The 22,450-nt window shown below is 32.4% G+C and overlaps 2 protein-coding genes and 1 long non-coding RNA gene across 3 annotated transcripts; 2 read left to right on the top strand and 1 right to left on the bottom strand.

Moving 5' to 3' along the window:
- The first annotated feature begins 143 nt into the window (after positions 1-143).
- LOC107493409 (serine/threonine-protein kinase AtPK2/AtPK19) lies at positions 144-3,440 on the top strand. The gene is made up of 6 exons (XM_016114512.3): positions 144-887; positions 1,323-1,405; positions 1,486-1,606; positions 1,811-1,984; positions 2,445-2,552; positions 2,912-3,440. Exons 1-6 carry the CDS (start codon positions 285-287, stop codon positions 3,194-3,196), a joined length of 1,374 nt encoding a protein of 457 aa, XP_015969998.1. The 5' UTR covers positions 144-284; the 3' UTR covers positions 3,197-3,440.
- Positions 3,441-5,372: 1,932 nt separating this feature from the next.
- On the top strand, positions 5,373-7,133 carry LOC107493594 (pentatricopeptide repeat-containing protein At1g09220, mitochondrial). The gene has a single exon (XM_016114668.3). It carries the CDS (start codon positions 5,498-5,500, stop codon positions 7,034-7,036), a length of 1,539 nt encoding a protein of 512 aa, XP_015970154.1. The 5' UTR covers positions 5,373-5,497; the 3' UTR covers positions 7,037-7,133.
- Positions 7,134-15,409: 8,276 nt separating this feature from the next.
- On the bottom strand, positions 15,410-17,218 carry LOC127741468 (uncharacterized). Its single transcript, XR_008002617.1, has 2 exons — positions 17,012-17,218; positions 15,410-15,905 (listed from the first exon to the last, which is right to left on the bottom strand). It is a non-coding gene; the product is annotated as an uncharacterized LOC127741468 (long non-coding RNA).
- Between the last annotated feature and the right edge of the window lie 5,232 nt (positions 17,219-22,450).

Raw genomic sequence — 22,450 nt, 5'->3', positions numbered from 1 at the left:
CAACGGTGGTCAATGTAACAAAATCCTTTTGTCATCAATTATGGGTGCCCCGTGCGGCCGTGCGTGCCCAAGGGCAATTGATTCTCACGCACATGAAAAGCGCGTCATGATGATGAACATAATAAAAGCACACGAGTCCCTCCGGTTCCCCGTCCATTCTTCCCACTTCCCATAATTCATTCATGCATCAAACAATAATTGCCAGCTCTCTCTGTTTTTCCTTTCCCCATAAAATGAAGCCCCAATGAATCAACCACCACAAGAATAACAAGGAAACTAACAGAATGGTGTCGACATCTCAGAAGAAAAGCCTGCACTCTCTAATGGCAGCTAACCTGAGCAAGCTCACCATACCTTGTTCTTCATCATCACCACCTCCAAACAATGAACAGGATTTCGACTTTAACCATGTATTCGGGCACCACCACGACGAACCCTCAGCTGCAATGAGTCCGCACGTGATCCACAGCAGGTCCCACTCCTTTGTGGGCCCCTCCCCTCGCGTGGCCCCACCCTCCAACCCCATCCTCTCCTTCGTCAACGAACTCTCCTCTCAGAGCGAGGGAGAAGAATCCGAACAAGTGCCTCTCAATGTCATCGAAGAAGAGAAAGTGAGCCCTCGAATTGGGCCTGCGGATTTCGAGATTTTGAGGGTTGTTGGTCAGGGTTCATTTGGGAAGGTGTTTCTTGTACGGAAGAAGAAGAAGCAGCAGCATCAAAAGAAAGGGGGCGAAGAAGAGTGCTGTGAAGATGGTGTGTTTGCGATGAAGGTGATGAGGAAGGAGACCATCATCAAGAAGAACCATGTGGATTACATGAAAGCTGAGAGGGATATTCTCACTAAAGTTGTTCATCCTTTCATTGTTCAACTTCGCTACTCTTTCCAGGTTCTTATTTACTTTGCTAAACTATCAGCGTCTGAAATTTAATGAATTTCTAGTGGACTTAAAACTAATTATGAAATTGATAATGGATTTGTATATACAGATGAATTCACTTTTGATTCAGTGTAAACAAGTGTTTTAACACTGGTTTCTAATCAAATCCTTTCTTTTGGAAACACCCAAGTTGTTGTTCTTGGATTATGATGTTATTTTTGGAAAATTAAAATTAAAGGAGTTTATAATATCTTGTGTGAAGAAATCATCCAGTCTTTCTTTTCTGCTTATAATCCTTGGACATGTAGAATGCTGTGGAACAATTTTTGGATTCTGTTTTGATTTTCTTTTTCTCCTTTTCTTATCTAATCTTATCTTCTAGATCAAATACTTTATTGACCAGTTTTAACCTTAATGCTATGTTCGATTGAAATTTATGTGCAGACTAAATCTAAGTTGTATTTGATTTTGGACTTCATAAATGGAGGGCATCTCTTCTTTCATCTCTATCGACAGGGCATCTTCAGGTATAATGTTCTCCATCACTGTGAAAATCCTGCACCTTTTATTTTTATTTTTTAATTGTGGCTTTGATATGTTTGAGTAGTGAGGATCAGGCAAGGATTTACACTGCTGAGATAGTATCTGCTGTTTCACATCTTCACAAGAATGGCATCGTGCACCGGGATCTTAAACCTGAGAACATACTTATGGATGGTGATGGGCATGTAATGACCATGGCTCTTAAACATACTGTTGTTAGGGATTTGTTTGAAAATTGTTAAATTTCCTTGATTTAAAATTTCCTAGTTGACCTTGTATGGTAATGTCTGAATTTGTATTGATGACAAGTCAAATTTGATTTTGCTATGATATTATTTTGAATGTGTGACGTACAATATGTTCTTGAACTTCGACATTTGTCCGTATAGGTGATGCTAACTGATTTCGGATTGTCGAAAGAGATTGACGAATCAGGAAGATCCAACTCTATGTGTGGGACCATGGAATATATGGCTCCGGAAATCATACTGGCCAAAGGCCATAATAAGGATGCAGATTGGTGGAGCATTGGTATTTTGTTGTATGAGATGCTAACAGGGAAGGTAATGTCATCTTTCTCATCTTGCATCGTTATCAGTACCTATGCATAGGTTGTGTGTTCTTGAGTCATAGTTGAATAATTCAATTACATGATGGTATGCAATAATATGCACATTTGGTACCTTTTGTGGAGACAATTAAATGATTGATGCATGTGATCCACAAAAGGGATTTACTACCTTTTATAATCAAGTATGGTTCAACAGTATTTAGTAATGCAAAGTTGGAAGCTCTTCTTTTTTGGGGGGTTTATTTGTTGTCAATCTCCAATTAGTTTTCTATTGAGTGTGTCAATAACAAAAGAATAGCGCTTGACTGCATTTTTTTTTTCCTTGAATGCTCTCTTAGACTTCCCCTTTTCGTAGCTCATACAGCCAAATCACAGCACTCTACAGAATGCTTTTGCTGTGCTACAAAGTGTTTTCATTCATTTTTCCTGATTTTTAGCTTTTCATTTGGCAGGCACCATTCACACACACGAACAAAAAGAAGCTTCAGGAGAAGATTATTAAAGAGAAAGTTAAACTTCCACCAACGGTTTCCACAGAAGCTCATTCTTTGCTCAAAGGGGTAAGTAGACAATAGTAGAATGTGTTCATTCCTTAAACTATTTGATAAAGGTTTTTGAATTTACTGCCTTGATGTTTAATTAGTGTTCTTACAGAACTAAGGTCTTTTAAGTTCCCAACTGTCCTTGCAATATGTAAATCTATTTTGAAGCAGACACACTAAGAAATGTGGTTTCTAATTCAAGGTACTAAAAACATTATTTGACATAAAAAGTTATTATGTATCTTTAAAATTTTAAAAGAACACAAGGAACCTGGAAAGCTTGGTTCTCTGAGATATTATGTTATTTATTAGAGATATAGTGAGAGAGATATCTTGGATGCTTAAAAAACCTGCATATTTGTTTTTACTCGTTACAGTTGCTGCAAAAGGATCCATCAACAAGGTTAGGCAACGGGCCAAATGGAGATGAACAGATCAAAAGTCACAAATGGTTTCGACCAATCAATTGGAAGAAATTGGAGGCGAGAGAACTCAAACCTAAGTTCAAACCAGATGTCTCCGGTAAAGAATGTACAGCTAACTTTGACCAATGCTGGACGGCAATGCCTCCAGATGACTCACCAGCTTCCACTCCCACGGCCGGTGACCATTTCCATGGCTACACGTATGTCGCACCAAACCCTTGGCTTTCATCCAAATAGACTGAACTGCCAAAGGCGGTCATACCGGAGAGGATGTGTATTATATGGAATGGATGTATAAAAAATAAAGCAGTAAAGCGTTAGTGACTATAACCCAATTCTTCCCCTGATTCTTAGTTGATGCGGTATCATTGTAACCAAGGGTTCTCTGTGAATGCAAAGACAAATAGCATACATATAGAGAATATTTACTGGATGAGATGGCACAGTAGTCTTCTTCCTTACCTCCCTATAAAACAACAAATTGAATTGACCCCTTTTCTGGGTCTGGGACTGGGACGGAGCATACATCAGGATATCCATTTCTAATACAAAACATGTTTATTGCGTATTTAGGCCCCTGCTGGAGAATGGATTTTCCCAATTTTCTTCCTCAGTTAAATCTGATCTTTTATTTTACACTTTTTAAAAGTTGACAGAAAAAAAAAGTGAGAGAAGATGTAAATGGTAAAATAATTACACTTAACACAACAATTGAGGAAAAAAAAATTCAACTCCGAAGAACTGCCTTTTCTATCGCTGCATGTTTTACAAGACAATGGGATGCTAATCATTATTTAAACAACAAAGTTAAGCATCAAGAAACACGTTTTGAGACAGAAGAATTTTTTTTTTTTTATATATAACAGAAAAGAATCTTATTGCTTGCCGAAATAGTTGGTGCTATGGTGTAGTCGATAAAGAATATACTTGTCTTCTAAAAGGACTGAGTTTTAATTTTTTTTTTTTGTCANNNNACTGCTGACATAAATTAAGAAGGGATTTTTTTATTTAAATTAAATAAATATAATATTTATCGATTTAAATAAAGAATTTACCAACCAAAATGAGTAATTAGTCACATCTCGGATACAGTGGGATGCTTACATTTTGATATGGACCAGTGCATCCGAGATACGTGCGCAGATGCAGGACGGGGGTATTACATTCGAGATATAGTCAATATCTAATATGCTTATAATATAAATAAAAATAGCATAACAAATAAAAAAATTACATAACTAATTAAATTTATGTTAACATAACTTTTTAAATAGTAAATTTAAATTCTCCCCAGAGAATTTAGTAAATATTTTAATATGGGAATTCTTTTAAATACCATTATATATAAAATTTAAGACCATATCAGTATTTTTATATCCTATTTATGATTTATAATTCAAGCAAAGACAAACAAAAGTGAAAAAAAGGAGGTATTTATTTCTATTAGAAGTTTGAAAATAAATTAATAAGCACATATAGATTAATATATTTGTTTCTATTATTATATTATCTTTGTTCTCATTGAAATTTATGTAAAAAAAATTATATTATTAAATTAAACATGAAACAGTATTTATCTTATTATAAGTATCAAAAATAAAAATAAATAAATAAACAAATTCAACATTAATAAATATTAATATTTAATATATTTTTTAAAACTAACCAAGCTTAGTTAATTACTAAACTAAAATTTAATTGTCTAAACATAAGTGAAATTATTAGTTTTTGTTAAAAAATTGGTTAAGATAAAAAAGAATATTATCTACCTATTTATATTTTTTAAATTGATAATATATCAAATTAATTTTAAAAACATATATAAAATCCAATTATGAAAGCTAAAAGTATTTCTTTACGTGTTCAAAAAATGTAGAAGTATTTTTAACTCAGGTAGAATTACACATAGTTAAAAAACTTAAAAAAAAAAACCAACATTGACGCTAAGTCGCTAAGGAGAAAGGACCCATTTTACATGCCTTATATTTGGGATAATAGAAACTCTTTGGAGCAATAATTTTTAGTATTTTTTATTATTATTTAGTTAGTATAAATATTAAATTATTTTTAATAAATAAATTTTATTAATTTATGTATATAAATTTTAGAAAATATGGATGCAATAAATTATATTGACTCATGCGTATAAATTTTTGGTAAATAATCTTTTAAAAAAATTTAAGAATAATTCAATAATAATTTTTAGCAACTAAGAGTCCAATACTTATATTAAAGGTTGTACTTATTAAAAGTTATCCATTACTTTTAATGTAAATTAAAAAATTTTAAAACAAAATTAAACAAAATATAATTTAAAGCATTTTTAAAAGTTTTATCAAATTTCAGAAAAAAATACTTTACCCCTTATATTTGTGTTTTACAATCCTACTTTTGTGCTTCCACACTCGCCACCGGCCACTGCCGCGAACGCCTATGTGATTCGGCGGGTCTGCTGTTCTTCTTCTCCTGTTGCTGGCGTTCGTTCTGTTAACAAATGTCCACGTTGATCACATTGCATGTCATTGTGTCATACATACTATGATACACCTAAAGTTGAGGCACCCTCTTTCAGCTTATTTCCCATTCATTCCGATCACTACTACCATCTCTCACCAAATTCACCATGGTTTCCCATATTCCAAAACCAGTTCATATTCATCCCAACCCAAGCACCCACAACACTTGCTCTCCATTCTTCTAAAACACCCACCATCCCATCGCCACCACAACAAAACCACCCAACAAGTCCACTCTTACACCATCACCTCTGGCCTCTTCCACTTCCCTCTTTTTTACACCCACCTCACTTCTTTGCTACTCTTCAATAACATTATTCGTTCTTATTTTCTTGTCTCATTACCCCAACAAGCCCTTTACTTCTTTGCATACACCCAAAAGTCCCTTACTTTCTTGTCATATCCTTTACTTGACACCTTCACTTTTGCATTCCTATGCCATGCTTGTGCCAACTCAACCTGTACCCACTTTGGGATCCAGCTCCATTCCCTTATTTTCAAGGTGGGGTTTCAGTTTCATGTCTATGTGCAAACTGGGCTCCTTCAGATGTACTCAAATTTTGGCCGTTTGGTTGAGTCCTTCAAGGTGTTCGAGGAAATGCCTGAGAGAAACACTGTCACTTGGAATGTTTTGATCACCGGTTTGGTCATGTGGGGTGAGGTTGAACTTGCTTGTTCAGTGTTTAATCAAATGCCAGACCGGAGTGTGGTCTCGTGGACCCTTGTTATGGATGGTTACACTCGCTCGAATCAGCCTGCGAAGGCTTTGTCTTTGTTTAGGGAAATGGTTGTTGTTCATGGTATAGAACCTAATGAAGCTACTTTCTTGACTATTTTTCCCGCAGTTGCAAATTTAGGGTATGTTAAGATTTGTCAATTAGTTCATGGTTATGTAGAAAAGAAAGGGTTCAATGAATTTGATACACGCCTTTGTAATGCACTGATTGATCTGTATGCAAAGTGTGGATGCATAGATAGTGCAATTAGATTCTTCAATGAGATACCAGAGCATAGGAAGAATTTGGTATCATGGACTTCAGCTATCTCTAGTTTTGCTATGAATGGGATGGGGAGGGAAGCTGTGGAGTGTTTCGAAATGATGGAGAAAGCCGGGCTGAGGCCGAACTGCGTGACATTCTTGTGTGTCTTGAATGCTTGTAGCCATGGTGGATTGGTGGAGGAGGGGCTCAAGTTTTTCAATAAAATGGTGAATGATATTCAGCTTGTGCCTGATATCAAGCACTATGGATGTCTGATAGATATGTTAGGGAGGGCTGGGAGGTTAGAGGAAGCAGAAAATGTTGCCTTGCAAGTGCCTCTTGATATAGCCAATGTTGTGATTTGGAGAACACTGTTGGGTGCTTGTAGTGTTCATAATAATGTTGAAATTGGTCAGAGGGTAACAAGAAAAATATTAGAGATGGAGAAAAGACATGGTGGGGATTATGTTCTTATGTCCAATATCTTTGTTTGTGTTGGGAGATTTAATGATGCTGAGAGGTTAAGGGAAATGATAGACAAGAGAATTGCATTTAAAATTCCTGGTTATAGTTCAGTCTAAATCATATATAGTAATAACATAGGTGTCTACCATCATTTGTAGAAGAGATGTGGAAAAACCTTTGAACATTGGGGGAAAATTGTCCCGAAGTATGGCAACTAGTACAAGTCATGAAATAAATGATTTGGATCTTCTAAATTTTTAATTTCATTTTAGAGGGTAAAGTGTGATCATTCACTATTAGGGGTGTACGCGAATCGGATATCTATTAGGGGTGTACGCGAATCGGATCGGATATGGCCGAAAATTCGATCCGATCCGCACAATTCTCATCGGATTGGATATGATATCCGCATTTTTTAGTGTCAGATCCAATCGGATCCGATCCGCAAATGTGCGGATCGGATATCGGATATCGGATATATCCGCATAATTGAACATTCTCTTTTTAATCATATTTTTATGTAAAAAATTCAATAAAAATATTTCTTTTACACTTTTAAATTTATTTATTCCTAAAATATTTTTAATATCTGTAAAAAGTGCGGATATTTACCGCTGATTTGCGGATATGATCCGATCCATGAACACTCCTATTCACCATTTATTTCATAGGTAGAGCTAAAAAAATGTAAGAAAAATAATTTAAAAGTGAGAGATCACACTTTATCTTTTAAAGTAAAAATTTAAAAGTAAAAATTTAAAATTTAGAGTATCTAAATTCTAAAATAAATTACTGCAGACGTAGTGCCAAATTATTTGTCCTATTTTGGATCTCCAGTCAAAAACCGATCATGCAAGGAAAATGTGTTCGTCCTGTATATATACTCCCTATACTTGTACACTCGTTTAGAACACTCATTTTTAAACGATCATTAACATAAAGAATAATAATTTGTTCAATTTAGAACAAATTGATCCATTAAAGGTTGGTCATGATTCATCTTTGGACATATTTTACTGAATAGATGAAGGGATAAATCTACATATATAAATTACTACTGATATATTTTTCGACGGACAAGTGTTTTTAGAAAGAGATATATTTTGTCTTTAGTGCAGGTTATTGTAGGTCCTTTTCAGCTGAACAGATCACGTGTTTGATAAGAAAATTCGTATGAAATACATAATTATTAGCTCTAATCACTGATTACGTTTAAGTTAAAAGTCTTTTTTTATGGGTCTATTTTGTGTTTTTGAATTTTTGAAAGCATGTAAAAGCTAAGTTGTTGTAAAAATGATAACCGCAAAAAAAAAAAAAACTCATATGCCAAAAAAACTAAAAAGAGTAAACATCCAATCCGGTTCTTGTCCATTTTCACGAAGGACAAAGCGATCCCTGTAAAAAAAAAGGACATTTTGATCCTCAACTTTTTTATTTTGGGACAATACAATCCATCTGTTAAAAAAATTATTTAAAGAATAATAAAAATTGGTTTTGTGGGGGATTTTATTTGTATTTTGTGGGAGTTTTAAACCTTCACAAAATTATTTTCAATAATATAACCAATTACTACAACTACTACCACTATCTTCTTTATCCTCATTATTATCGCTCATACTTCTATTATTTTTATTGATTTATTATCATCATTATCTCCTCTGCCATCATCATCACTAATTTCAGTATTATTAATATTAAAGTTCTTTTTTTTTTCATTTCTTATTCGATGCTATTTTTTTCTTTTAAAAAGTATTTGTACTATAATTACTATTTTTTTGTGGCATCATTTTTATTGATAGTTTTTCTTCACTTAATCACCATTGGTGAAGGAATTTTTCAAAAACAAACTTATTAATAGTTTGTGGAGGTTTAAAACCCCACAAAATACAAATAAAATCCCCACAAAACTAATTTTTATTATTATTTAACTAATTTTTTAATAGAAGGATCGTATTGTCCTAAAATAAAAAAATTGAGGATCGAAGTATCCATTTTTTTTGGACAGGAATCGTTTTGTCCTTCGTAAAAATGAATAAAGAACGAATTGGAATTGGGTGTTTACTCAACTTAAAAATAAGGATCCCAAAATGCGATGCAAACAACTTAAAAAAATTCAAAACGGATGGATATTTGGTGAGCTATGCCAAAAAATCAACTGTTAAAAACTCTTTCAACACAAACTAATATTAAATTATTAATAGTAACAATAATTATTGTACTGATATTAATAATAAGAGCATATGATAAGCTTATCATTAGTAAAAAATTTTAAATATTTTTATTTAATAATTATAAAATAAATACATTAAAAATTTAATTTCTTTTATATTTTTAATAAAAAAAATTTATTTTATAATATTAACATGTTTTCTAAAAACACATAATAAATAAATTTATAATTTTATTATAAATTATAATATTCATTCTAACACACGTAATAGTAATAATCAAAATAATAACAATAATAAAACTAACTACAATAAAAAAAATAAACTTAATCATGTTAATAACATTTCATTAAAAAATTTTTTATTAAAGAATATTATTATCTAAAAGTAATATTAAAATCATAAGTAGTAAAAAATTATAGCTAACATAATATTGAAGAACACTGAAAGTATTAAAAAAAATATCAAAATATATTTAAATATTTAAAATAAAATAATAAAAATTTAAAATAATTATTTAAATTAATATTTTTTAATAATTTTTCATCTAATAATTATTTTGAATAATATAATCTAAACAAAATTTAATTTATTATAATCTATTTTCATATAAAAATTTCTAAATATAAACCATATCAATACCAAACTTACTTTTAATAAAAATTAAATTTACAAAATTAATTTTATGTAAATTCTATTTAACAAACCTCAATCCAAATACAAATTTAATGATAAATAAGAAGAATTTTTATTAGATCAATTACAAACGTAATCATGTTAAATGTTTTGATAGCCGAACTTTCACATACAAAGATTATTCTTCGATACCTTTAACAAATATCTCAACATGATTTATTACATCCTTTCCTTAAATATGGGTAAATACAATCGACAAATGAAGACAAAATAATATGCAGTTTATATGCATTTCTTCTTTGGAAACATACATTTTATATTCACATATGTCTACTAGATAAAAGGAGGACGAGCGTATAGAATATACAATAATTATTACTGCTATTAATATTAGTTTATGTTGAAAGAGTTTTTAACAGTTAATTTTTTGGTACAGTTCACTAAATATTCATCCGTTTTGAATTTTTTTTAAGTTGCTGGCATTTCATTTTGAGATCCTTATTTTTTTGTTTTTTTGGGAAATGAAGTTATTATTTTTTCAACAATTTAACTTTTATATGCTTTCAAAAATTCAAAAACACTAATAGCCCATTAAAAAAAAGGCTTTTAATTTAAACGTAATCAGTGATTCAAGACAAAAAAAAAACGTCATAAGTAATTAGGACTAATAATTATGTATTTTATGCGAATTTTTCTACCAAATATGTGATCTGTTTAATTGAAAAGGGCCTGCAATAACCTGCACTAGAGACAGAATTTGTCTCTTCTCAGAGACACTTGTCCGTTTAAAGATGTTTTATACATGTAGATTTGTCCTTTTATTTATACCTTAGAATTTGCCTCATCTTTGTACTGACCAAAGTAAAAAAATATGGGCTAGTGCCTAGTACCTTAATAGTTATGAGTAAGGCAAATTCTATAATATAGATAGAAGGACAAATTTACATGTATAGATTATGTTTTGATATATATGTTCGTAAAAGTCAGAATGCTAATGTATTCCAAACAAAATTAAGTGTAGAACTCAATAGAAATTATTATATTATTAGAGGTTAATAAGAATTGCAGTACTTTTTTAATAAAGATAAATTCGATATAAATAATTCAATGCTTATTAAATTTGTTTCAACTGTGTTTTTTAGACAATTTGAAGTACAATATATGTCAAAAAGATTTTTTAAGCATAATAGATGATAAAATATTAAAAATTATTTTTAAAAATAAAAAATATTATCATAAATAATTTTATAATTAACAAAAAAATAGACAAAAGGATAAATAGTAGTATAATATAAAAGAAATACTAAATTATATTATTATTTTTAAAACTTGATACATTCAGATATAGTAGTATAATTATGTACCCAAAAAATTGTAATACTATTATACTAGCAAATAAAAAAAAGAGTAAAAACAAATAATAATTTAGCTACTATATATTGTTAGAACATATATTAAAGTTAATAATAAACAATTTATATAAAAAATTCAAAATTTATATATTTAAATAAAATAAATTAACAGATGATCTTAGCTAAACTCTAAAAATAATCATAATTATCATCTGACATTATCACATTTTGTTTCATCCATAATTTTTTTATAATATGATATTCTTCCATTTGGCACCTTAAAAAATAATTTATTGCGGTTGTATATTGAAGCTCTATTTTAGACATTGTCATCGATTAATAAATTATTATATATATAAAATAAAATTTAAATTTTTAATACTTATTTAAATAGGTGAATTAGCTAATTATTTGGCTAATCCGAACTGATTGTTCCATCTATAATTCAGTAAAGCCAATAACCAAAGGTTTTACTTTCACATACAGGGACCAATACCATACAAAACCAATTACCAATGACATGTGTGACTACCACATGTTTTCACTTGTCAAAGAGATATAAGTTAAGGCAATAATAAGATTCTGTTGTTACGTGGGCTATACTCTTTTGCAAAAAAGAACTTCCGTTTAACTGAATGAGCAAGGGATCCACCCCACTCAAGGCACTTAAGTTAGTATATTTTGTCTACGATGAACTTGGTTCATTATACACCGACGCATCTAACGGTCAAAATCTGATGTCTATCGAGTTACAAATAGAACTAGCTCCATCGAATCGTTCATTCTACTCGGGGTGCATCAAGAACCAAAATCAACTTGGTTCATCCTAGGATTCTCCAAATTTTAATTAGATTTACAAGAAACTAGAAGAACCCCATCTAACATATCATGCCTATAAATAAATCAAGCATGCCTCTTATGTTGCAACCACATATCTTAAGATACTAAGAAACTAGTTGTTGAGAGAGTAAGAAGCTCAAAAAAAGAAAAAGCCCTGGATAGCACTAGCAGAGTCATGAAGTCCAAGACAAGTGAGAAATCTCTTTGTGAAAAATCTATGATGGTAGTAGCAAATGTTATTAGGTTATCATCTTTCTCTATTGCACAAAAGACTCTTGGAGTCAACACAAATGGGAAAAATGGCAAGGACCTTTCTTCAGTGACTGACTCTGATCTTGAGCCTCTTCATGAAAAGGAGCCAATGGTGCCTCTTCGTGATCATCAAATCGCGGCCGCCATGAGCCGAAGGTCGCAGGAGCCGCTTAGCTGCGCCAACCGGACATATGTGATCAAGCCAAGTGGAAGCCATGGATCATCAACTGGTTCTGTTGTATACAAAGAACAGAGAATCTCTGAGGCTAATAATGGTAATAATATTAATAACAATCATAGTAATAAGCCAAAGAAAGAAGAGTGCGTTGATGGACTGGCCTCTGATTATATCACTAAGATTCGAAGCAAGCTTGGATGTGGTCTATAAGAAGCATCAAAAGTTACTTAAATCCATATGTTATTGTGTGTAATCATCTCATTTTATGCACTCTTATTGGTTATGTATGAATCATTACCAGTGCTAGTTAGTTACTAAAATTACTACCTTTTGGTTTTCATGAACCATTTGTAATAAACTTAGTTGGTGTGGTTTATTTTGCTTGCTAGATTCTAGAATAAAACTAAAACTAAAATTAATTTATATTGTTGCTTCTGATTAAACTCAACATAACTTCTTTTTTTATTTTTTATTTTGTTTTATGCTTGCTTTGATATTCTTTGCTGGATGGACAAGTATAGTGTGAAGATCTGTCTACTGAAAATAGATTATGCTTTCTTTGACATGTGGTTTATACGAATTAAGCAAAAAGTATTTATTGGGTGTAAAATCAATATGTTTAACACGTCAAAAGATATTATAGAAAATAGTTAACCCAATGAATTAAAAAAAAAAATAATCTCAAATTTCGCTACACAGTTCAATTCTCATGTTGATTATTTGAAGTGTAGATAAATAAATATCCCTCTTAACGCTTAGAAAACCTAGAAACATATCATAGCTTTAATATTAATTAATTCTTTTGGCTTATAGAATAGATAACAAAATTAACAGCAGCAAGTATCTTGGGGTGTTGCGGTAGTGGTGGTCCAACATAGCAATGTGGATAAGATAAATGAAGTACCAGAAGTATTGAACAAATGGTTCAAGAATATTTTTNTTATAAAAAATAAATTAGATAAAAATTAAACATCAATTAAAACTATAGAATTGACTAGAAAATATTCAGAGATCCAACTTTTAGATTACATTGGCCAACTTTTTAATTTTCATGCTTCAGAAAGTTCAGGTTTAGGGTTTAATATTTAAAGTGATCGAAAGTAATAGTGTCAAAAGATAGATGACAGAAATAAAATTATGGTAATGTTAAAAATGGTATAAAAAATTAATTCTCTAATTGAGCTTGTTTGTTTAACAGTACATTATATCTCTAAATAATATTCAAATTATGAGTATCTGAAAATTAATAATTTCTTGACTTGATATTATTTACCCAATATTTTTATGACGAATTAAGAATTTTTGGAAGAAAAGAAAAATAAGAATAAATTTTTTATGTCACATAACTGTACAAATAATGCTATAAAATAAAATATTCCTCAACGCTTTATAATTCTTTCTTAAAAGAGGATAAGGATTATCATTATTCTTTTCATTTTAAATATTAAGAAGAGTGAATAGTCAAATTCATCTTTAAAAAATTATTTATTTTTTTAAGTTAGTCTTTACAATTTTTTTTAATTAAATTTATCCTTTTAAAAAATTTTAAGCTGGTCAAATTATTTTTATTGTCATTTCTGTTGCTCATATCGTTATAGATTGTTCATATAGAATGTTATTAAGTGATACCAAAACACACACACTTAGCTGTTTTAATTAATTACTAATATGATAAATTTATAAAATTAGATCAAATTAACTTCAAAGTGAAAAATTTTAATACTTCAAAGTTTTTCCGCAATTTGTGATTAATTTGATCTAATTGTATAAACTTATCATGTTGCGACCAAATAAGATTGCCAAGCGTATATTTTGGTTAGTATTGTATCATCAGCTAATGTGCCAAATTAGTAAATTTTGATATCGTCAGCAACAAAACTAATGAAAAGACTAATTTAACATTTTTTTGAAGAATAAATTTGATTAAAAAATTCTCAAAAACTAATTTAATCATTTATTCATATTAAAAATAACATTACTCAAAATTTTTGTAATTATTACCTACACAATATATTACCTTGTGTAGACTGCGGTTTGCATTAAAAAAAATCTGAATCTAAAAATGTTATCTATTGATTTGCAAGAGTGTTCAAACTTCCACTATTCTAAGTTAAGTGGTTTTATGTTTATCTAAAAGATCTATCAACCGATTTTTGTCATTTTCTACCAAAGATAACGCGATTTTTGATTAAAAAAAAAACTATTTTATCTCTTTTTTCTCATCTTTGTGAGACAACTCGATCTTTCTATGAATTTTGCTGTAAAATATTAACGGAAGTTGCTAATCTGACACATTAAACTAGTGAGTTGAGTGTTAAGTGGCAACATGGATGACTAGAAAAGAATAGAGGCAATTTGTCTTAAAACTTAAATTGATCACAAATCTATTTGTTTTTATTCATTTAAACAAAACGATATCGTTTTAACGTTAAATTGGTCAGAATCTATTTGTCAAGGACCTATTTATTTTAAAAATTTTTGATATAATATTTTTTATTATATTAATATTTTTACAATAAATTCTTAAATATATGATATAATAAATACAAATTAATTAATAAATTATTTAAATTTAAAAATATTATTTATTATGAAACTAAATAAATCATTTTCAAATATCATTTTTAAATATATTTTTTGTACATTGAATTTAAGAATGTCATAATAATTAAAGAGTGATGACTTATGATAAACTTTAAGAGTTACATTGTTTGTATATATATAGCCATATATAAAGTGATCACCTCTTATATATAACCAAAAAAATCAAATGAATGAAAACTAAATAACAAAGTAAAACCATAAATCTAGTGCACCAATTAACTTGCTAGAAGCAAAATTATGTAAAAATAAAAATTTTCATTTTCATGATTGATTTTGACACATAAAAGAGTTTTCAATTTTCTGGACTTAGAAGATACTAAGCATGGTTTTAAAAATTAGACCGATTTGACCATAAATTGGATGTTTTTATGGTTCAATTTTAAAGAAAAAATTTATAATTCTAAAAATTATTTGTGGATTGCTGAACCAATCGGTTGAACCGAATTAGAATTTGGCCAATTTACAAGAAACAACATCATTTTGAATTTTAAAAAAACAAAGCATTAGAATCACGTGTAACTGTTTCCTTCTCTTTAGTTCAAAATTCACCAAAGCAAAAAGAAAGCTCAAAGTTGAAACCCTTAAAACCTACCATCTCCACCACCTCCACAAGGACTGTCGCTGTCTGTCGCGCTCAGGCGCCGTCGTCATCGTTTGATCGTTCGCTATTCTTCGTCAATCAACAATCACACCTTCTTCCTTGAGCTTGGAGTCAGTCCCTGGTCTTTGTCTACTCTATCGCGCTCTTGCCGCCGTTTGTCGCGCTCAGGCACCACCATCTAGCCATGGTGCTCGAAGTTTCCAGCCCACCAATCGCAGCTTCTTCCTCGAGCTCGGCATCTTGGAGACTACCCTTTGTTTGATTAGCCACAACTTCTTCCAACCCACCACAGTTTTTGAGTCGTGTTCGTCATCTGGCTTCTGTCTCTGTCACGCTTCTGCCCTTTTGCTTAGACTGCTCAGAAGTCAAAACGAAGATTTAGGATTTTGCTAGTGCTACTTAGATTAGTTTCTTCAATTTGTTTGAATTTTTTATACTTGGTTCTTTGTTCTTCGGTTTAATTAGGATTCTGCTATTGTTAGTGCTGTTTCAAATTAAATTTTTGAATGATTAGTTCTGTTCACTGTTGCTATGTTATACTCTATTTTGTTATTTTTTTGTATTGTGATAAAAAATTATACTAAAATTGTGTTAAAAGCTTAAAACCAAGGTTCTGAAACCGAACTGGTCATCGAACCGCTTAAAATAATAAATAAAATATAAATAAGCACATGAAAATATAATTATAGTCTAATCTAAACTTTAAAATATCATTCAAATTAAAAGTACTACATAAACGAAATGTTATAATCTCATTCAAATACAAATTCAAAGTTCAAAAGTCAACAAACAACCAATCAAACATAACATAGCAGCATCAAGTTTGTGATTGATTTTTGTTACTCGCGGGAGGAAGAGAACGTTCATTCGAAGCAGAATTATTTTCAGCATTATTATTCCTAGGTAGGTCTTGGTTGATACTTTCTTCCATACCTAAATATTACCAGCAATCCAACCCAATAATCTCAACTCTCAAGTTCACAACAAATGAACAAACAACATCCAAATTCCAAAATCCGAGTATACAAACAACATCTCAGGTTCAAAAAATTCTTTGTTCACAAAATCAGAGTATACAAAACCAGAGTTCACAATGACAAAATCATGTCACAAAATCGGAGTTAACACAATCAGATTTCACAAAATCAGAATTCACACAATCAGTTCATATTTCATCACACAACCATCAGAGTTCACAGAGTTCACATATCACTATATCAGTTCATAACAGTTTCAGAGACTCAGAGTTCAGTTCATCAGAGTTCATCACAAAATTGGAAATTAGAGAATTAGAGTTCATCAGAGTTCATCAGAGTTCAGTTCATCAGAGTTCATCACAAAATTGGAAATTAGAAAATCAAAGTTCATCAGAGTTCAGTTTATCAGAGTTCATCAGAGAATCAGTATCAGATTTCAATCTTTCATCACAAAATCATGTTCATAACTACATGAAAAATTACCTGGAAATGAGGAAATCTATTGCTTTCTCTCAGAGCTCGAAGGACTTCAGGCTTTAATTTTTTCTACGCTTCAACGCTTCTCTATTGCTTTCTCAGAGATAGAGCTCGACGGAGGTGACATGCGAAGTGGCTGAGGGCGCAACGGAGTTGACGGCGGGACGGTGCTGACTGCGTGAGGTATCTGAAGGTGCGACGAACCCAACAGCGCCACGGAGCTGATGGCGCGACGCTGCTGACGGCGTGACGATGCTGAAGGCGCGACGGAGGTGAGTGCGTTGAGGGCTTCAGGCGTTCTCTATGTCTCTCACAATCTCACTCTCTCTGAAGTCTGACCCTTGCTAAACTGTGGTTGACTGGTGGGTCGTGGCCTCGTGGAGTCGTGGCATGGGTGTTGTTCTGTCTTCTCTGGGAGGCTGAAGACGAAAGTGGAGGCTTCGAAGGGGAAAAGGAACGAATTAGGGTTCCCACAACACAAAACGGCGGCATTGTGCTGCAAGGTTAAAAAATCGGCCGGGTCCCGGTTCGGTTCGACCGACCGGTAACCGGCCGGTTCGCCGGTTCAATGTTGATTTTCAAATTCTGTGGTTTTCCTTGTTATCTGAACCGTTTCAGCGTCCGGTTCACGGTTCGACCAGCCGGTTCGAACCGATTTTCAGAACATTGCTTAAAACCTTGATAATTCTTGTTAATCTTTGAAAAAATTTATTGCTGCTGTGTAACTTTTATTGTGTTATTGTGATAATCAATTGTTCTTGTTTGTGTGTTGCTTTGGTTTAAATTTTAATTGGTGTTATTGTTGTCTTATGATTTTCTATAATTTGTTAATAATGTAATTTTTATATTATAATGATCTTTATTTTAAATGTTTAGTTATTCTTTGTTTATTGATTTAACTGTTATTGTGAATTTATTAATTTGCTAATTGTAATTTTAGAAAGTTTAGAAAGATATATAGAGAATATGAGAAAATAAAAAAATCTAAAACCAAATAAGTGGGTAAAAATAAGAATAAAAAATTGATAATTAAGAAAGAGAAATATTTATTCATAAGATATAAAAAATTTGACAAATGTCAATTTTATAGAGTTAGGAGGATAATTTGGTTTACTATTTAATCCTTCCAATCACTTCTCATTTATTTAATATCTATAATAATGTAATGAGTATTATTAATTAGTTTATATTTATTATACCATACAATCAAGAATTTATTGAGAAAAAATACTAATATGATATGATCGTTATACATCAGTTACAAGTTATAACTCGGCCATAAACGTTATAAATTAGCTATCAATAACTGCACAAAAACGTCAGATATGTTATTACTCTCCGCTTAAAACATCATACTCGGAGAAATAACCGTTACTTTTTATTTTTAGATATAAAGGAAATGGTAAGAAGATTATTCTATTCATTGCATTATGCAAAATCTATTACTCACTTATTGACTTGAGTGTCAGAGTGCCTTTTGCAGGTACCTACCCCATTGTTCTCTCATTACTAACGTATACCTCATCCTGACGGAAAGCTTACAAGTACTCACTGGTAGATGAGCTATACACCAGTCAACGTCCACAAGAACAATTGGGCCCACCGTGGGACCTCAAAATAAAAACCCTTTGTGTCCCTTCTTTCTATAGATCCCAAAACTTTCTTACCTGCTCATGGCTGACCTGCCTCCCCCCACACCATTCGAGCTTCTTCAAATGGTAATAGAGTTACAACAGACTAATCAGCACATGACAGAAAAAAAAAATAACAAATGGCAAATCAAATAGCTGAGTTAACCAATGCTCAGATTGAAAATAATGATAATGAGCAACCAGAAGATGATGAAGAACATTATGATCTAACACACATCTCGAAAACTCAACAACCAAAGGGAAACCAACAAAATGATGACGATGACGAATCGGACAACGCTGTTGGTCCATTCACGGCTAACGTTATGAGTTTCAAACTGCCTAGGAACTTTACCTTACCGCTCATATTGACACCCTACGATGGCATGAGAGACCCAAAAAAACACATCAAGAATCTATGATGATAGTAAACTGTTCTTCTGATCCTATTTTATGTCAATATTTTCCTATCTTTTTAGATGGTCCTGCACTTGATTGGTTTTCATCTTTGTCTGCAGATTCAATTTCACGCTTTCAGGAGCTCGCCAAGCAATTTGAAGATCAGTTCACTGCATCTTCTATCTATTTACATGACTCTGACTATTTGAATACTATCAATCAAGGACAGCATGATAGTTTAAAAGACTATATCACCCGCTTCACCAAAGTGGCAATGAGTATCCCAAACCTCCACCCCGAGGTGCACCTACATGGTATAAAGAGTGGACTCTGCATAGGAAAGTTCCAAGAAGCCATCATAGTGGCCAAACCCAAAACCTTGACAAAGTTTCAAGAAAAGGATAAAGGTCAAATGAAAATCGAAGAGCTACGCCAAGCTCGGAAACTCGAGAAGAATCAAAACAGTAAGGATGACGATAAAGCTCGGGACAAGAAGAAACCCTTTTGGTTGGCACCACGCTACAATTCTTATACCCAGTTCAACACCAAAAGGGAGGAAATCATTAAGGAAATATTAAATTCAAAACTAATCAAACCTCCTCAGAAGGCCGGAACCTACCAAGATACGAAGAATGTGGACAAAACAAAGTACTGTACTTTTCATCAGAAATACGAACACACTACTAATGAGTGTGTTGTAGCCAAAGACTTGCTCTAACGATGAGCTCGGCAGGGACATCTGGACAAATACATCAGTGGCCACATCCACATGTGTAACACACATCAATCTGACTTATTTTCTGTAGGTCAAGCTTCTCGGGACAAGGACAAAGAACATATAGCTTAGCCCAATCAACGCCGAGGTGTGATCAATTATATATCTAGGAGCTTTGCTGGTGGTGGAGCATCAAGCTCTACTCACAAAAATACTTACCGAGCTATGATCGCTATAGAAAGCACCATCAACAACCATCAAACTTTGCCGACCTTCCTTGAAATGATGTTTTAATCGTCAGATTTTAATTCAACCGAACTTAATTTAGACGACCTAGTTGTCATCTCTATTCAACTGGGAGACATAATAGTTTGAAAAGTTTTATTGGACCCAGGAAGCAGCGCCGATGTTCTATTCTACTCCACATTTCAGAAGATGAAGTTGAGTGATAATATACTGCAGCCATTCACTGCAGACCTGGTTGGATTTTTAGATGAATGAGTACCCGTGTTGGATTCAGTGTGGTTACAAACCACACTCTGTGAGAATCCTCTAACTAAAATTTTAGTTGTTCAATACCTTGTTGTTGATTGCTTTAGTCCTTATAACTTAATACTTGGCTGACCTTTTTGAATAAGTTTGGTACAATTGTGTCTACAATTCGTCTCTGTGTTAAGTTTCATGTGCAGGACAACCTTATTGTAACAATTTACACTGACCACCATGAAGCTCGGCATTGTTATAACATCAGTCTCAAAATGCCTAACCAAGCTATAGGTGCTCAAGTAAATGTCGTCCACAACTCGCTCGAGTTTCCCTCTTTAGCTGAGTTAGACCCACATGCTGAGTTTCAAGATCGTCCTACCTCGATGGAGGAGTTGCAAAAAATCCCTTTAACTAATGATCTAAACAAGTTTACTTTTGTAGGATCAACTATGCAGGTTGACGAAAGGGAGAAACTCGTCTGATTTCTCCAACAAAATGTTGACCTTTTCGCTTGGACCACTGCCGATATGCTAGGCATTGATCCTTCTATAATATCTCATAAACTGGCAATTAACTCATCAGTTCAACCTATAGCGCAGAAAAATCATAAATCTTGGATCTGAATAGAAAACAACATCCCTAGAGGAGGATAAAAGGCTCATTGATGCTAACTTCATTCGAGAAATCTAGTTTATAACATGGTTAGCTAATGTTGTCATGGTAAAGAAACATAATGGTAAATGGTGCATGTGCATCGACTTTACTAATTTAAATAAAACATGTCCTAAAGATGCATATGCTTTACCATCCATTGATGCTTTAGTTGATAATTCATCAGGATATGGAACTTTAAGTTAATTGGATGCTTACTCTGGTTATAACCAGATCCTCATGCACCCATCGGACCAAGATAAAACTACTTTCATAACTGAATACATTAATTTTTGTTATAAAGTTATGCCCTTTGGCCTTAAGAATACATGACCTACTTACCAAAGACTTATGGACAAAATATTCACCAAGCAAATTGGTTGGAATATCAAAGTCTATGTTAATGACATGGTTGCCAAAACCAAACTTGGCAAATTGCACGTTGATGACCTTGAAGAGATCTTCGCACAAATCCGACAATACAACATGAGGTTAAACCTTGAGAAATGCGCCTTTGGCATCCAAGGAGGTAAATTCCTCAGCTTTCTGCTGACAAGCCAAGGTATAGAGGCAAATTGGTGCAAAAAATTTAGAACTCCGCACAGCTTAACTGGCAAGTGCACCGGGTCATCCAAGTAATATCTCAGGTGAGTGAGGATCAATCCCACGAAGATTGTCAGATTGAGTAAGTAATAATTATCCTGCACTTCTTAGTCAGGTAGATAGAAAGTTGATTGGTTGTTGTTGAATGCGCATAAAACAAATAAGAGAGCAATAAAGAAATAGCGAAGAAACAATAGTGAGAAATAAGTTAAGGTTTTGGAGATGCCTAATCTTTCCGGATTAACTTTTCTTACTGTTTATTCCAATAATGAATGATTCATTCCATGGTAAGCTGTAAGTGATTAATGCCACGCTAATGGTCATTAATCTCCTCTGATCCAGATCAAATGCCACGCTAATGGTCATTCGATGTGAACAAGGGTGAAGCTCTAGCAATTCAATCTCTGATGATCCTACTCAAAATGCCATAGACAAAGTTAGATCTTCTAGATCAGAGAACGAAGCTTTATGATTCTAGATTATACCACAAAGGCCCAAATCGCCCCAGATCTAGGCTAAACAGATGTTCCCATGTTCCCGACGAGATTGTGGATTAGCCGTTCAAGAGATGTAATCTCAAGCTTGTAGTTCAATGCTATCTCTCTTGAGACTCGCAAGAACTCATGTAGAACAAGGGGTCATACGCTAATTCCACCCCAAATTCATAAGGATTGAAGAACGAAAATATATCTTAGAATAGAATCAAACATAGATTGAAATAGAAACAATAATATTATTAATCCATGAGAATCAATAGAGCTCCTAACCTTATCCTAAGAGGTTTAGTTGCTCATAATATTCAAAGAACACATTAAGAAGGTGTAATGTAATATGTCTGTTCTTCCCCCCTCCTAGGAGGCATGATCCTCAGAAAGAAGGAAATCCCTTATTTATAATATAAATTCTAAGACTAAACCTAAAAGATATTGTTTTTCATTAAAAATTACAAAAAGGGAAATA

The sequence above is a fragment of the Arachis duranensis genome, chromosome 1 (assembly GCF_000817695.3).
Source record: "Arachis duranensis cultivar V14167 chromosome 1, aradu.V14167.gnm2.J7QH, whole genome shotgun sequence".
Taxonomy (NCBI): Eukaryota; Viridiplantae; Streptophyta; class Magnoliopsida; order Fabales; family Fabaceae; genus Arachis; species Arachis duranensis.
The sequence above is the reverse complement of the archived record's forward strand: the minus strand, read 5'-3'. Positions and strand labels throughout refer to the sequence as shown.

Bases quoted from the DNA above. Each gene is read 5' to 3' on its own strand.
- LOC107493409 (XM_016114512.3), top strand. From the start codon at position 285: ATGGTGTCGACATCTCAGAAGAAAAGCCTGCACTCTCTAATGGCAGCT. The intron at 888-1,322 runs GTTCTTATTTAC...ATTTATGTGCAG, and splicing joins AACTTCGCTACTCTTTCCAG to ACTAAATCTAAGTTGTATTT. The intron at 1,406-1,485 runs GTATAATGTTCT...ATGTTTGAGTAG, and splicing joins TATCGACAGGGCATCTTCAG to TGAGGATCAGGCAAGGATTT.
- LOC107493594 (XM_016114668.3), top strand. From the start codon at position 5,498: ATGATACACCTAAAGTTGAGGCACCCTCTTTCAGCTTATTTCCCATTC.